The sequence below is a fragment of the Carassius gibelio genome, chromosome B20, assembly GCF_023724105.1.
Source record: "Carassius gibelio isolate Cgi1373 ecotype wild population from Czech Republic chromosome B20, carGib1.2-hapl.c, whole genome shotgun sequence".
Classification (NCBI taxonomy): Eukaryota; Metazoa; Chordata; class Actinopteri; order Cypriniformes; family Cyprinidae; genus Carassius; species Carassius gibelio.
The window spans coordinates 18688009-18705387 of NC_068415.1; the positions used below are offsets into that span (position 1 = coordinate 18688009).

Consider the following 17379-nt stretch of genomic DNA (forward strand, 5'->3'; position numbering starts at 1 on the left):
CAGCGTGTAACCAGCACAACTGGTACAACCTGTGATGTAAATATACATTAATTGGCCAAACGTGTTCGAAAACGCCCTCACCCACCCGCCGTCCGCTACTGATCCGCGGCTGTTTAGTCCACAAACACAACTTTGTCCATTATTTTGATTTCAAATCATGTAAAAAAATAAAAATTATTCAGCATTGTGATACTCCTTCATCACAGTACTGTAACAATCTTTCATAGACATTGATTTAAACTCAAATATAAACAACGTATTACTCATGTATTTGACTGCTAGGTTTGTATAATAAGTTGCTGAAGCAAGTGGCAACACATTTAAACACAACATTAGCCCACTTTTCTTGTAAGGATATCGCAAATATTTAAAATTAAAACTCACCACTGACAGAAACAGTCGACTCTCATGCCTTTTGCATTTACATCTTTATTACAAGAAATCCAACAGGTCTATAATTACTTTGTTTTTCTGCCTCTTTAAAAGTGCATATACTATTTCTAAAGGTGCTCTTTTTCTTGTTTTAAACCTAGCCAAAACCCATGTGTTGCTTGTGGAACAGAATTAGTATACATTTACTGTGAAATGACTGCATTTTCCGTGTCAATCCATGTAAATTTTTTACAGCGAACAATGCGCTGTCACTTTAATTCAGCGCATGCAGCACAGCAAAAATAGACTCGGTACATAAACGATCGCTGCACTGCTGCAGATGCGCCGCTCATGTAATCCACTGATGGGCCAAAATCGCGTGCGAGTGAATGCTGGTATCCATTAACATGTGTGCGTAAAAAAATACGCAATGCATACGCACTGCAGACGGAGTATGTCTGTGCTTTACATATACGTTGACATTCCATGTCCATTATTGTGAAACCCGCGAGACACAACAAAAACACAGCAGCGATCACAGCGTCCAGCATTCTCCTGTTGTTAAAGTTGTTCTTCTGTCGACCGGCTAATGTCACTTCCTAGTACACAATGTCTGTGCGAATGCAACCCTTGAAATGGTACTGGAAAATAGTTTGCGCAAAATCATCCCAGTACTTTAGTGCTGTACATTTAGTTCTGGAACTAAAGTGGTGCAAACGGCCCTAATGATGACATTAAATGCCTTGATGGAAAATCTCTGTTACTGCCCACCCATTCCGTAAGCATTAGTATTACATCTGCGTATATTTTTATAGTCCATATAGTACTGGCTAGAGATGTCTATTTCCACGCCAACTGTAATTCTTTCTTTGATTTCCAGCTCCCCTGTTTGTCAGATTTTGAGCTGTGGTTAGATGCGTGAGCTCCAGGTTTGCAGACTTGGTGAAGATATATAAGAGGTTCAGTTAATGTAAAGTGGATTATTGTCATATCCTGAACTTGTCACAGGGTCAGAGTCTGACGTACAGTAAACCATTGTCACCCCCCGTCAAGTGGTCTTCCATTACTGCTCGCCTCCCATTATCTTATCCCTGATTCCCAGCTGGCTAATCTGTTTCCATGAATACCTCCCAGAATAGTATAAGAACAGCATATTTTATTTTTATAAAGTTTGAATATAAGCTATAAAGTTGCCAGTTGATTTTGTCTTTTCAAGGCATGATGAGTTCTGGTAGTTTTAGTTTTATCTTAAAATGGTGTTGTATTTTAGATACCGTTACAAGCCTTTTCAGGAGACACAAAAGAAAGTGGAAGAAAGGGAACATCAAACACAGCTATGATCGCTTTTTCATTGACTTCCCACTGCTTTAAAGACTTTTGTGCGATAGCAACGCTCCCTGTGAACAGAACTGACTTCCTCCTGTTTTTGTTTGAAGGTTTCGAATCTATGAAACGGAGAATCACAGAGCATTTTTTTCCCTCAAACTGTTTTTTTCTTGCCCTTGTTTCTGCTGTCCTCCATGAGTTTCCCTGGGTTCATTGCTTTGTGCATTATCCAATCTGTCACTGTCAGAAAAATACATAGTATTTGAAATCAGCATACTGATGCTTTAGCCAGCTTTCCCTTTTTTCTATAGTTTATGGACAGGAAAATCTGCAAGAAAAACCAAAATTCTGCGACGAGCACCAACGCTTTATTGTGCCATGCCAAAGAGACATGAAACCACTCTCACTAACTTTTTCATTAACTGTTCCCTCCTGGTGGAATGACCTGCCCAATTAAATCTAAATGGCTGAGTCCTTAGCCATCTTCAAGAAACGCCTAAAAATATGTATCTTCAATCTTTATGTCACCCTCAAAGTCTAGCCCTCTCTATTCTAATTCTATTTTACATATTTGTTTTAATTTTTTATTAAAAAACAAAACAAAAAACTTGACTCTTTATCACTTGCAATCTCTATTCGTTTTCTAACTGCTTGTTTTTCTTAAAAACCCTAACACTAGCTTTCTGAATTCTTATTCCTTTCTGTCCACTTGTTTTCTTTGTATGTGTGTGTGTGTGTGTGTGTGTGTGTGTGTGTGTAGATACATACATATATATATATATATATATATATATATATATATATATATATATATATATATATATATATATATATATATATATATATATATATATATATATATATATATATATATATATATATATATATATTAGGGGTGTAACGGTACATGTATTCGTACCGGACCGTTTCGGTACAGGGCTTTCGGTTCGGTGCACGTGTGTACCGAATGACGGAATGCAATATTTTGTGCGCGGAAAATAAGTACATTTTCGTGTTTCCAAACGAACATATTAAGTGGCAGAAGTCTCCGCGTTCAGCGTGGTGTCCTTTATCAGTAGGCTTTATATTTATGCTCAACATGAAGTATAGATATTGTTGTCATGAAGACAAGAGCCTGTTCTGTCAGCGCTCTCCCTGCCACTTACAGCAGCAGGCACAGCACGGTTCTGGTGAAGCAGGCCTACAAGCTGGGATTGGTAATGCTGCACTGTAATCATAGTTATTTATTTATATTTTTCATTATATTTTATTATAGGATATTGGTTTGAGAATGAGAGTATTTTATTCAGTGGAGAACTTTGCAGCAGAATTTTATTTCTAATTCTTTTTTTTTTATTTTAAATATATTTTATTAAAAAGTATATATATAAAAACAGTGTATAGTAATAAACAACCTGCAGTTTAATGTTTGCATTTCTTTCTGTTACTGTACCGAAAATGAACCGAACCGTGACTTTAAAACCAAAGTATGTACCGAACCTTGATTTTTGCGTACCGTTACACCCCTAATATATATATATATATTAGGGGTGTAACGGTACGCAAAAATCAAGGTTCGGTACATACTTTGGTTTTAAAGTTAAATTAATATTTTGGCAGAGTATACAGGTGTAATATATTAAATTTTACTTCATGCAATGTAACATGATTTCATTGTCGTAAAATATTATGACGGTAATCTTGTGCTGGCTGCTTTGTAGGCTATTTAAAAAAAACAAACATACTTGAATTTAACAAACATAAAATGTTTCAATCATAAAGCTACCTACTTTTTTCATGGGAGGTAAAAAAATCTGACAGGGTAGCAGAGATGGACAGATATATTGGTTATATATATATATATATATATATATATATATATATATATATATATATATATATATATATATATATATATATATATATATATATATATATATATATAACCAATATATCTGTCCATCTCTGCTACCCTGTCAGATTTTTTTACCTCCCATGAAAAAAGTAGGTAGCTTTAAATTGAAAAGAGGGAACTAATATAGAGCTCTACATGGCCCGGCCCGGGGCTAATCAGATTTCTCTGCCCGAGTCGCTGTCCTCATTAAACAGCTGCTGTTGCAGCCATTATAATAGTTTAGTTTTGGTTTTTAATGAATAAGTGGTCATATTTCATTTCAAATCTTTATTAATTTAATTAAGAAATATGATTGAAACATTTTATGTTTGTTAAATTCAAGTATGTTTTTTTTTTTTTAAATAGCCTACAAAGCAGCCAGCACAAGATTACCGTCATAATATTTTACGACAATGAAATCATGTTACATTGCATGAAGTAAAATTTAATATATTACACCTGTATACTCTGCCAAAATATTAATAAAAAAAGGTATGTGGCACCTGTCATTCTTCACATTTCACGTTTGTATTAAATTGTTCCTTTTTTTTTTTCAAGATGCGCTCAAATATTTATTCGTTATTACTTTCGTGCTGCAAATATTAAAATGGAAAATATATTTTACTCGCATGCCACATGAAAGGAGAATATCTCACCACAGATTAAAGAGCGTAAAAAACATTCATTGTTTGTATTTTATTTTAAAATTGACAGAAGCCTGAGGCTTTATGTTATAATAAAAGTAACAAAGCCCAAAGCTTAATGCGATTAAAACATTACATATTATTTCATATACCATGATTAAAGGCTTGTGAATAGTCACATAACGTTATTTAGTTCATACAAATCAACATAACAGAGTCAAATTTTTAAATGGTTTAAAAAAATTGTATGGTTATCAAACCAGTGGAATATTACATTTTATTCCTTCAACAAATAACAAATCATTTTAATACAGCTGAACTTAATACGTGGGAAACAGGAAACTTCTCGCTCATCACTGTGGAGTGCATCGTTCTGTTAACTTTGTGGTTAATTATTTTGAGTCGTTTGGGACGCGTCGACACAGAAGAAGAACCTCTCACAACATATTGCTTTATAAATCTATTGCATTTGCTGCTCAGAAATGTGAAATCATGCTGCACGTATCAGCAGTTCCCTGCTCCAGCGTGTATACCGCTCACACTGCATGCATACCGCACTAATTAAACTGAACTGTGCTCTGTTCCACTTCTTCCAACCAACGGCATCCGAGCGCGGAGCGATCAAAGTCAACCGAACCAGGCTTTGGGGGTAAGGCTCGCTCAGGCACGGTTCACATCCTTAGAAAATAGTCGCACAGCCTAATCGATAATCGCTCATTAAATCGACTAATCGAATATTTCGAAAATCATGACCCATCCCTAGTTTATAATTGGTTTTATTGCTTTTGTCTTGTCGCACCGGAAGATGACATCACAAGGGGCATAACATTTTCGCCACGCGGTTGAGGCATTCGGCCAATCACAATACACTGGATAGCTGACCAATCAGAGCACACCTCGCTTTTCAGAACGATGAGTTTTGTAAAAATCGACACGTTTCAGAAAGGTGGGGCATAGAGGAGAAACAGTAATGTACAGTATGTGGAAAATAATGTGTAATGAAACACTTTTCATTAACACATTTCATTACACCAAATACATAAAATAATATTCTTCTTAGCAACATCAAATGACCCCTTTAATATTGCATATTGTAATATTGAGCCACCCAAAATAACCACAAGGAAAATGTACTACTTTACTGCGACAGCCCTATATTTTGTTTGTTTATCTTGTTTTTTATTTTGTTTTGTTCCAGCCAATCAGATTCAGCCAGGTCAAGGCAGGTCTTGCCATTTTAGTGCACAATATGATTTAGGTAAAATGCGAAAACTGTTGTTTGTGGTTGAGATCCCTCTTTGGGGTTTCCAGCCTGCATCTTTTTGGTTAAAAGCCCAATTATTACCTTCACTGCTACCATTTGGAGCATGTGGTTGTGCTGTCCTTGTTTGAAGAACTCAATGATAACCTTGACAACTGGCCAGCTGGACCAATTAAATTCAATTAAATTCAATAAACACACTGTTCAGTTCACTTCTACCGTAATCTCAGAAATGCATTACATCACAGAAGAACGGAAATCTGCCATTAACCTTGTGTTTTGTTCTCAGAGTGGGTAGCGACTGATTTCATTAAATCTCTGTAGGTGATTTTCCTCATCGCAGATTCTGAGCTCTATGCTGGGGGCTCAGATTTGTTACACATGTAGAGATAATTGATTCAGCAGAAGTGATTTCATTGGCACGTCTCGGTGGTCGTTGGTGTTGGAGACACAATGCAGAAAGCACACTTACTTAGCTCTGTGTGTGCTGGCTCGCGTACTCACATCTGTGTTTGTGTATGTTGCTAAGCTCCTACCTCCACAGGTTGCTGACTCATTAAGTCACTGTTTGCTAGTGTGACCTCATGAGAGATTGCGGTTGTGTTGCCGTCGGGTTTAAGTTCACAATGGACAATCTTAACGAATATGTTTGATGGTTAATTTAATTGTTCTTGAAGTCCCATCATGGAATCAAGCAGTTCTTCTCCCGTTACTGACATCTCTCTTTGTGGTTGAATGCATATCAGAGCTTGTTTTTGTGTTTTAATGGTGCTGACAGCTTGTTTGAAACTGATACTCTACTGGAAAAGGTCTGAGCTCTTGGCGTAATTATGCAGCGCACGGTTGCATAATTAGGTTCTGGATTTTCCAAATGTGAATTTCCAGGCTTGGCCGATATGTCGTATATTAGACTGTCATGACGGCTTTAGTATTGGCGCTTAGATGTTTCTTAGATGAGTTTTCATGTTTGTGTTTTGGAGATTTAGCAAGTCAGATTGATGTTTATTCAATGGTGTTGTTGCCAAATACACATTGTTAAATGCTATTTTAAAAGCTTTTCCATTCCCGTTCAGTCAATCAGTCACATCATGTGAGCGAGACAGAGGATCCACACGATTTTCGGAAGATTGGCATGCTATTCAGAGATGGCTTCTGTGTTTCGATGCAAAATTAAGTGTACAAAGCATGATGGACTGGGAAAGATGTGAACTTCTGCTGTCAGAGGCCCCATTAATGATGTTTTCTAGGGTCACTGGTCATGAGTGATGCTCACCCTATTTTAGGTGCTCCGAGTTGATTTGTTTTTGGCATTGTAGACCATTCACAATGCTGCGCTTGTTTGACTTAATTGTTTCCGTCCAGTTTCTCCAATCTCAAACCAACTGGAATGTGATTTATTTGTAATTTTTTTTTTTACGTTACTATTTTTTGTTTTCTTGTTATTTTTGCAGGAACTCTCTAGTTGTGGCTGGAACAAGAAGGAGAAACACAGTTCAGCACCCAACGCTGTTGCCTTCACACGACGCTTTAACCAGGTAAACTGCAGACACTATTTGTTGTTGCCCCATTATTTGGATATAGACAGTGATTAACTGTAGACTTGCAGCTGAGGAGGTTGAAATACACAAAACTGGAGAATTGTCCAAAAATAGCTGTGCTGCTTGATATTTTAGCAGAAACTGTGATTTATTTTTATTTTTTTCCGGGTTCTTTGATGAATAAAAACTTTTTTTAAATATATATTTTTTTCATAACGATGTAAAAGTCATTGCAGTCACTTTTGATCAATTTAATTATTTATTCTCTTTTTAAGAAATGTCTTTTCCTTTTACCCCAAACGTTTGAGCAGTAAAATGTGGTTTCTGAAACATACTTTTAAATAAAAAATTTAAATTAAAAAAGGCTTAACCAGAGAAGCACAATACATTTTTAAACAGTAGCTTTTTATGTTACTTTTTTAAAATATACTTTTCCATTCAAAATGATACTCGAATATGTGTGTGGTCAGCCAGTTTACTATGACAGGAAACATGTTTATTGTTTCTGTGGCCACATGTATCAAATCCTACAAACCGGAAAATAAGGTTTCCAAGTGGTTTGTGTTAGAGATTGGGCATTAAAGTGGAGAAAAGTGTTGGTCGAGGTAAATGTTCGGGTCACGAGGGGTGGAGGCCTCTCTAGTTGCTCAGCTTCCAAGGGCTGGCATGCTTGTAATGCGCTGGCTGAGCATGTTTGCGAATGAGTATGTTTCTGGCCAAAATCTCTTGACTTTATTGCCTCGGATTGGCTAAGTTGGAAAATGACGTCGCCACCAAGGTTCTTGTTAAAAGAATTTGGACTCTAATCATGCTAACACAACACGTTGTGATTTAATGTCACAGTCACTCCGGATGAATGGGACAAGTGGGAAACTAAACCTACATTTACATTTTGGCTCTACTATGAGCAGGTGATATCAATGTTTGAAAAGCTTATCACCGAACTGAGGCCTGTGCGAAGATGTTGGATGCACACCACTAGGGCAGGGAAACATTGACTTGATCCAGTTGGCCTTTGAAGAAATATGTGGCCTCCTCTGAGTGTGTACAAATTTCTGTGTGCAATCGTTGCTTCATAATTGACAAAAGCTGACAGTGCGTAACCAGAAGGGAATGATTATTGAAGCTTATATGCAATGCAGAAGTTGTTTTTGCACCTCTCCACTTTAAGACTTAAACACACCCTCACAGACACAGACTTTCTCCCCTGATAATATGGCTAGCGCTCTGTAATAAATATGAGAATATCAGTGAGGAATTTGTGTTCTGTGGAAACTTCTCTCAATATACATTGTGAAAACGGTTAAAGCGACTGTTCGGGAACCCACATGCACTCGCGTGCCAACACAAATGTACTTTCTGAAGGATGATACTTGGAAAGGCAAGAACAAAATGTCCTAAAAAGACTGGAACGTATTGTCCAAAGGATACTGAACTGTATGTGTCTCTGAACTACAAGTATAACTGAAGTATAACTATTTGAATGATTCAAGACTCACTCCTACAGGAAGTCTTGTTTTGTTCCTAAATGAATCGGCGCTTTTGACCAAATTAGTTGAGTGACTATTTCAATGACTTACTTCAGTTACTAGTTTAGTTTTATCATTCATACTGAACTCTTAATTATATGAACTAATGTCACTGAACTGTATGTGTTTATATTAGTGCTTTCAGAATTAGCACCGTAATGAAACCGATAACTTTTTTCAGTTTAACGTGTTAAAAATAACGCAATTAACGTTTTTCACTTTAATCACTTTTCTCTTGACAGAATGATAATTAGTAGTGTGCCTTTATTCAGTGGTTAGTTAACACTAGTTTTGTCATCATTAGTTGATATGTGCGTTTAGTAGGTTAGTTGATCATCAATACTTTTCTCATCAATAAAGGAACACATCACTATTTTTGAAAATAGGCTCATTTTCCAATTCCCCTAGAGTAAACAGTTGAGTTTTACCGTTTTTGAATCCATTCAGCCCATTTCCAGATCTGGCGATAGCACTACATAAAATTACGGTTGAACCCCTGATGTCACATGGACTATTTTACCAATTTCCTTGATACATTTCTGGACCTTGATCGTAGTAATTACATTACTGTCTATGGGAGGGTCAGAGAGCTCTCAGATTTCATCAAAAATATCTTAATTTGTGTTCTGAAAATGAACGGAGGTCTTTTGGGTTTGGAACGACATGAGTGTGAGTAATTAATGACAGAATTTTTGGGTGAACTATCCCTTTAAATAAAGCTAACTGATAATGCAGTAAGCTAATCATCATGTAGTCGGTTGGTAGTTACTGATCTTTGTTTTTATTTTATTTTTCTCAACTGCAGCAGGTTAATCAAAGCCATTGACAGTTGTCTGGTTCGGTTGTCTTGTATAACTCATTGTCATTGTGTAAAATCAAATGTTAATGTTGTTTATATGACTATAAACACTGGTAAAGCACTCTTTCCATAAATATACATTCTTTTTTCTCTCTTGCTAGACCTTGTGCTCCCTACTTCAAAGACTCCCAAATTAAAATGTTTGGTCTGTCATGTACAAACATGCAGTGTATTCATATTATATTTACTCTTATGTCCTAAATACAGCAAATAATGGAAGCAAACTCGGGTATAAAAATACACTTATGCAAACACACGCACACAGACAGACCCTAAAGATTACCCATGGACAGATGTAAAAAATTAGGCACATATGGGTATCTTTTACCAGGGGATATTTGCATAAGGTCTGTTTTTTTTTTTCAGTCCTACCCCCATTTCTTTCTTTCTTTCTTTCTTTCTTTCTTTCTTTCTTTCTTTCTTTCTTTCTTTCTTTCTTTCTTTCTTTGTCATGTTTTCCTTGACAGAGTGTGGAGATGAAATGTTTTCTAATGGAGTATGTGGAGGAAAGATCTGCATGACTAGAGGCTCAAAATCTGACTCCGAAATTGATTTCCTCTTTGTGTAATGCAGGTGCAGGTGTGTGTAATGCAGCAGCTGCTGTGAATGTGTGCTCATGTGTGAGACGGAGTTTTCTCACTGTGTATTTGTGTTCGAGTCTGCAGTACCATGCTGCTTTTTCTCTTCATTAGTCATTAGAGTTAAATTCCTTCCACTGGTTTGAGGCGTTCCGGCTTCATCCAAAGACGCCGTCTCACAACAACAAACAGGGAAACACACAGTAGGGGAGATGGTGAAACAATGACCTCACTGTGTGTGCGTCCCAGCATCAGACATGTGGGGAGGGATGGGGAAAGAGGGATCACGGGAAGGAAAGGTCTGGAAAATCAACAGGAGGAATGGAAATGGGGGTTGAGGTTTGAAGGAGATGAAGAGTGATGTTTCAACAATCCATGTCTGCAGTTGCGTAACGTCTGAAGTTTAAAATACAATGTTTCTTCTTGTCTCTTGGCTTCTCATCTCCTCTCAATATCTTTTTTTTTCACATGAACATTTACATTTTCCAGTCCCACCATGTTGGGGTTAAATGTAGTGTTGCCTATATATTGTCTATAGCAGTATTGATTAATTGTGAATATGCATTTGTTTTTATGGTTTTGTCTAATGTTAGGTGAGTTTCTGGGTGGTGAGGGAGATTCTTCATGCTCAAACTCTGAAGATCAGGGCAGAAGTCTTGAGCCTCTATATCAGAACAGCAAAGGTAAAAAAACAAAAAAAAACACTCCATACAGCACACGTGTACTACTTAAAGGGGTCATATGATGCTGCTAAAAAGAACATTATTTTGTGTATTTGATGTAATTAAATGTATTTATGTGGTTTAAGGTTCAAAGATTTTCCTTATACTGTACATTATTGTTTCTCCACTGTGCCCCTCCTTTCTGAAACACATTTTTACAAAGCTCATCTTCCTGAAAAGCGAGGTCTGCTCTGATTGGTCAGCTATCCAGTGTATTGTGATTGGCTGAATGCCTCAAGCGTTTGACGGAAATGTTCAACCCCTTAACATACTGTGATGCATGTCCCGGTCAGAACACCAGCGCAACGAGACAATAACAATAAAACCCATTACAAACAAGGCAATTGTTGCATCCAGTGAGGACATAATTATTGATTATAATGACTTATACTGTCTTTTTACGCATTGCATTGCATCGCGCCATGTAAACATAAAACCATGTCTGTATTTGTGTTCGAAGAAACGACAAACAGCAAGCATAACACACTCCAAAGAGAAAGGGAAACTTGAAATTGCATTAAATGACCTCTTTAAGTGATTTATGCTAGTTGCTAACTTTTCTCTCTTCTTGCAGAAACTGTGTGACATGAATAATCTCCATGCAGTGATGGCAGTAGTATCTGCTTTACAGAGTGCCCCCATCTTCAGGCTCACCAAGACCTGGGCTGTGAGTTATTAAATATATTAATTATTCATATTTTGCATGTTAGTTTTTACTTTGCTAAAACCTTTTTTTAATATTAGAAAATTATTTGCATATTTTAAACACGTTTTAATATTTTCTTTTTATTTATTAATTTAAAAATGTTTTTTTTTTTTTTAAAGCATTGTGTGTGTTTTTGGATCAGTTGGGTTCTCGGTTCACTCAATTATCTTTTTGTCCAACCCAGCTTCTTTGCGTGTCCAGATTTCTCGGTTTTCATGTGTGTTTATAGGTTGTGAGATTATCCAGGTCTCCAACATGCTCTCAGTCAGTTATTGATGAGAGCTGGAAACTGCAAACAAATGAATCACCGTGAAACCTTGAGCTGTTTCTTTCCAATACTTAGGCTGATGAATAACAAGGAACTCTGTTTAGCTTTTCCCCTTTCAATCTTTACTGGAATTAAATTGTGCATTTAATTTCTCAAACATGATACCCTCATATGAACACACTCCACAGTGCTAGGGATTTTTGTTCCCCTGAAATGAATTCAAATACAATACAATGATGGTACTTGAGTGAATATTTTTTTTTATCTTTCTAGCTAATAATTGTTAATGATATCCTTATGAACGGACTGCTTCAGTTTCTTTAAAGATCAATAGCTTGCAAAACCTAAAGCTAATAGTGGGGTTTCCCCAACACTCATCTGTTTCTACTATAAAATAGGGCAAATATCATAAAACAGACACCTGTTCCTCTGTGTTTTTTTTTTTACTTCACAGCGTGTTTGCTCACAAATCATTCTGTAGACGAGCATCTGCGCTGCACTTGGGTTGCTGACATTTATTAGCATTAGCAACTTCAAGTTTCCCAGTTATTTTTAATTTTTATCTTTTGGACGATTACAAAACCACCAAAGAACCACCGGGAACACCCAAGCAACCTCACAGAATGCTCTAAAACACCTGAGACCTGGCAACCACTCACAAAACTCCAGCAACACATGTGATTCTGAACATTTTAGAAGCCACAAGACAATGCTTTGGCAGCCACCAGCAATTTGGTGGGGCCTTTTGCATGTGCAAGCAGTATATGTTTGTATTTTGAGGGGTACTATGGTTACTATGGTAAACCTTTATAAGGATCAGGCTATCCAGCATCTCGGCGTATCTGTCTTTTCTTTGGAAACATTTTCTTGTCTTGTCTTCAGTCTCAGCCAACATCCCCCTCCTCCAGCCTGTCTCTAGTGCACCATTTTCTAGTCTTTTACGTAACTGTATTCCTCTCCCCTGCTCTTTCTGTCAGATGCGTGTTTTCCATGGCTTCTCAGACTAGCACACACTCCTATATAGTGGGCCCTGAACACACTTCTGTGTGGCTATTTTTGTAATTTATTAAAATAGTTTCCCTTTTATAAATTGTGTTATCCAGTATGATTTTAGAATAATCCAAATTAGCATCTTGTTCTTCAATGGAAATTTGACTTTTTGCACAGATGACTTTTCATGATCAGTTTCCTTCCAAGTATTTTTTTGGTGAAAAATGTTTTTAGTTATTATAAAGCATGCTAAAAATATTGGTAGCACTTTATTTTGAGAAGTGTGGAGAGCATTACAAGAGCGAGAGAGAGAGAGAGAGAGCGAGAGAGAGAGAGAGAGAGTGCGCGTGTGTGCGCTAGAGGTCAAATCGGGTGGCTCTTAATTTGGTTAGGTTTGTTTGAATTTATTGTGCGGTACTCTGGGTTTCATTTCAGCGCTATCAGCTTTTCCTTTGTTTGCAGAGCTCTAATTTAATCTGATCTCTGTTTGCTGTCTTCGTTTCTCCACACTTTTATTTTTGCTGAGAACATTACTAAACACTAAACATTAGTTTTCAGTTTTGTCTTTTGTTTTGGTCAGATATTTCACGCCGTCCCGAATGCGATTATGTTTACGATTGCACTGCCAAGTGTTTGATAAATGGAAAACAAACAAAAATCATGTTAACTGTGAATGATTACTGGAATATGACAAAAAAAAAAAATCAGCACTCTTGAGATCTGTTGTTAGAGACTGGATTGTTTACAGCCGAGTTCATTTAGATGATTTAAACCCTGATTTACTAAATGTTTGTGTGTCTAGAAACACATGCTGACTTGATTAAAACGTGCAGAAAATGTCTGAATGTTGTCTACTGAGGGCTGCTGCACTTCTCCATGTCACAGATGCTGATAATAAAGCCAGATTTCTATTGGACCAGGATTATTCCTTTAAAAAGGCACTTGTTATAAAAAAAAAAGTCACTTTGTTACAAAAACAACTCTCTTTTTCTCACTCTGTTTCCCACAGCTTTTGAGTCGAAAGGACAAGGCCACGTTTGAGAGGTTGGAGTATCTCATGTCTAAAGAAGACAACTATAAACGCTTGAGAGATTACATCAGCAGCCAGAGCATGACATCCTGCATCCCGTATCTGGGTATTTTTTCTTTCCACTCTTATTTGCACACACACAAAACATAAAAATTGCATCAATTAAAGATTTGTATTAAATTGTCCTATTTAAAACATTATAACATTATATATATATATATATATATATATATATATATATATATATATATATATATATATATATATATATACCATTAATAATGCACACCACTTATGTTCACCCCTGATTATGTTATAATGTATTACGCGTGTGCAAGATTAAATTGCCTGTGACAGTGGTACTTCCTTTGTAGTTTAAATTTTACACATTTTTTGTGAAAGCACATTCACTCATGTACTGACACACTTCATTACATCCATTTTGCTCAGTGCCATGCTTATAATACTCGTATATAAAACTGGCATGGTTATTAGCAGTAATGCCCTGTTTCTGTGTGTTGGAGTTACATCATCTTCTGAGTCCTCTTCTGCTGAGGGTTTTGGTTTTTATTTTTTCACTGACAGCACAAACTGTGTCTTGAGCAAACTGGAAAACATTTCTTCTGAGTGGCAAAAAAAAAAAAGTGTGTTTTGACTCTCCACTGCGAAATAGATACTTCTATCATGTGTTAACATTCAAATGAAAGAAGTGGAGAATAAATAGTCTCTGTAGTTCCTCTAGGCTGCGTTTACAAAGTCAGGGTTTTGGATTAACAGCATATTTACAATGAGTCGTGAAATTGTCCTGTGCATACAGCACCTTACAGGAGTGGATTTGATACTCTGCTACTGTAATATGAAGACAATCCTTTCTGCCATTGAGTAAATCACATTTTTATATATTACATGCTTCAATTCATATTTTGTATAGAGTTGTTCAGATTCCGATACTAGTATCGGAAATATCACCGATACCACAACAAATTCTGGCTTCGGCGAGTACATGAACCCATATACCGATCCGATACCATGTTCTTAGATAAGAAACAAGTTTGCGGTGTTAGATTTGTGGCTGCATTTGAAGTTCATTTTCACTTATGAAAATAAATAATATTACTGTCAAATTCATGTCAGATAATAAATATACTGTAATAAATACAGTAGTTCACCATGTATTTGTTCATGTTTTATTAAGAGAGAAGTCTGAAGCACACCATAAAATAATTCTAGCCATTTACACAGGGCTAGTAGTATAAACAGCTGTATATACAGATACACACCCAGGTATCGGATCAGTACTCGGTATCGGCCGATACCCTGAGCCCAGGTAACGGAATCGGTATCGGGAAGAGAAAAAGGGTATCGGAACATCTCTAATTTTGTATGGAATTTCTGAATTATTTTGTAGCTAAGTTGTGACTGGGTTGATTAGTTTGGTGTTGGGATGCAAAATATAGTAGGTCTTTATTGGTTTATTGGCTGATATCTAAATCACCAGAGTTCACTTAGTTCATTTAAAAATGAAAATTCTGTCTCACAAGAATACAATGAAAGTCAATAGGCTTTCATTGATTGCTCTGTGATCGGTCAACAAATTTACAAATGCAAATGCAAATGCAACAACATAATTGAACATTTCTCCAAATACCTTCTTATGTAGTCCACTAAGGAGGACATTCATTTACTATTGAAATGATGTGAGAGAGTAAATTATTACAGTATATTAATTTTTGGTCGAATTATCCATTTAACTGGAGGCAATCTTGTTCTTAACTGAACTTCATAGGAACAGAACTGAATGTATCACTACAAACAGGAAGTATGTCATGTTTCCGTGTGTTTGGTACGGGGCTGGAGGACTCCCAGGCTCTTTGGAAGGCAGAGAGGAAAATACTACTCTCTTGTACAACTTGAGGTCTGAACTGCAAGAACTGCCAGTCACTCTCCTTGTAAATCTGCTCAAAGTAAAAAAAAAAAAAATATGAGAGTGAAAGAAAGATTTCGGCAGAGAACTGGAGGAACTCTTGTGTTCTCAGATTTGACCGTAATACTGAAACAGTTTCTTTTGACCTGCTGGATGTTCTTTCACCTGTTACCCCCTCCTCCCTTTATCTGTCCGTCTATCTTGATTTTTATGGATCAAGTGTCTTTTCCATAGATGACTGCAGATCCTGCCTTTCCTGACAGCAGTATAATATAAAGTCCCCCTGTAGTGAAAAATTTTATCCTTTAAAACTCTTGATCATAAAAATGACATATTTAATTTTTTTTTCTTGTGAAAATAATTTTCTCATGCCTTAAAAAAGGTTGAATGTAACTCTACACCCTTGCCTTATTTACTATACGTAGATCGATGAATATGCAAATTAGCTCCGCCTCCACTCAATCACACCAGCCTTCCAATTTATTTTTGGTTTTGTGCTGTTATTAGTATTTTTTGCATGCTAGTGATAGGAATGATTAATGTAACCATTTTAAAGAAAAAAGGATTGTTTTGTTTTATCTTTTGGATCAAGGGTGCCGGCATCTTGCAGTGCCACCCTGTGAGACGTCATGGGGTTAGTTCGCTCCAATGGCCAGTGGAGCAATATAAGCATTTCTTTACATTTTGAGCACACACATATAAATGAAGCTAACTCATTGTGGGTGAATTCTCCCTTTGGTCTTGTCACTTCTGCTTTTGCAATCAGAGACTGTGATTTGTGGTGTGTTATGAAAGCGCTCAGGTGGGGGGTGGGCTCTGACTGCATCTAAACGGCTTCATCTCAGTCTGAATGTGAGAAAAACTAGCTGGAAGGCTATTGAGAGGAAGATGAGGTAAAGGATCGGGTCAGTGTCCAAATGGTTTGTCTGTTTTGTAATAACAGGATTTCCCTACTGAAAACACTGGCTTAGACTGAAACTTCCAGCTGGATGTACATAGGTGTGTGTGTGTGTGTGTGTGTGTGTGTATGTGTGTGGAGTGTCACTCTGGAGTGTGTGTAAATTTCCCCAGATGCAATCTGACACGGCTTCATATTGGTAATATCTGGCAACAAATGACTGATACACACACACACAAACACACACGTAATGCCATCACCCCCTGCAGAGACACTGTCTGGAACTCCTATCAACCCACATACTGCAAAGTTGACGTGGGATTATCTGATACTGTTGGAGACTTTTTAACATTGATCTATTAATGAAAATAGCATTGAATGCATTAAGTAAGTAGTATTATTTAAGAATAAATTCTAATAACTATAGTAATACCCTTTCATAGACAGTTACACATACAGTTGTAAATCAGTTGTAAAATTTTAAAAATATAATATAATATTTTTTTTTATCATTTTAAAGTTGATATAATGATGATAACCCTGAACTGGATCAAACCCAATCATGACCAGAATTTATATGGCATGATTCATTGAATCCTTTTGTGAAGAATCATTGTCAGTGCAATGGCCTTTCAGAAGCTAACAGCCCGTGACATGCCAAAACTTAAATTTACCACTTTCACAGCTGATGATTTTAGCGGTCATCAGTCTCTATCCAACAAAAGCTTTTACAAGACAAAAAACAAGTTTATGGCCGGATTGTGACTGCACTCATCGTCTGAGTTTGAGTATTTACTATAATGTGCCACGTGCGTGAAAGTGTAAAGCCTGTGATCTGTG

At 36.6% G+C, this 17379-nt stretch overlaps 1 protein-coding gene across 3 annotated transcripts in view; it reads left to right on the top strand.

Moving 5' to 3' along the window:
- The window catches only part of LOC127983679 (ras-specific guanine nucleotide-releasing factor RalGPS2-like), a 110488-nt gene that overhangs the window by 51077 nt on the left and 42032 nt on the right, over positions 1-17379 (top strand). For all 3 annotated transcript variants that reach the window (XM_052585892.1, XM_052585894.1, XM_052585893.1), the window contains exons 6-9: positions 6949-7032; positions 10595-10684; positions 11298-11390; positions 13697-13823. In XM_052585892.1, the coding sequence (XP_052441852.1) occupies positions 6949-7032; positions 10595-10684; positions 11298-11390; positions 13697-13823 (394 nt within the window). The remainder of the gene's footprint in view (positions 1-6948; positions 7033-10594; positions 10685-11297; positions 11391-13696; positions 13824-17379) is intronic.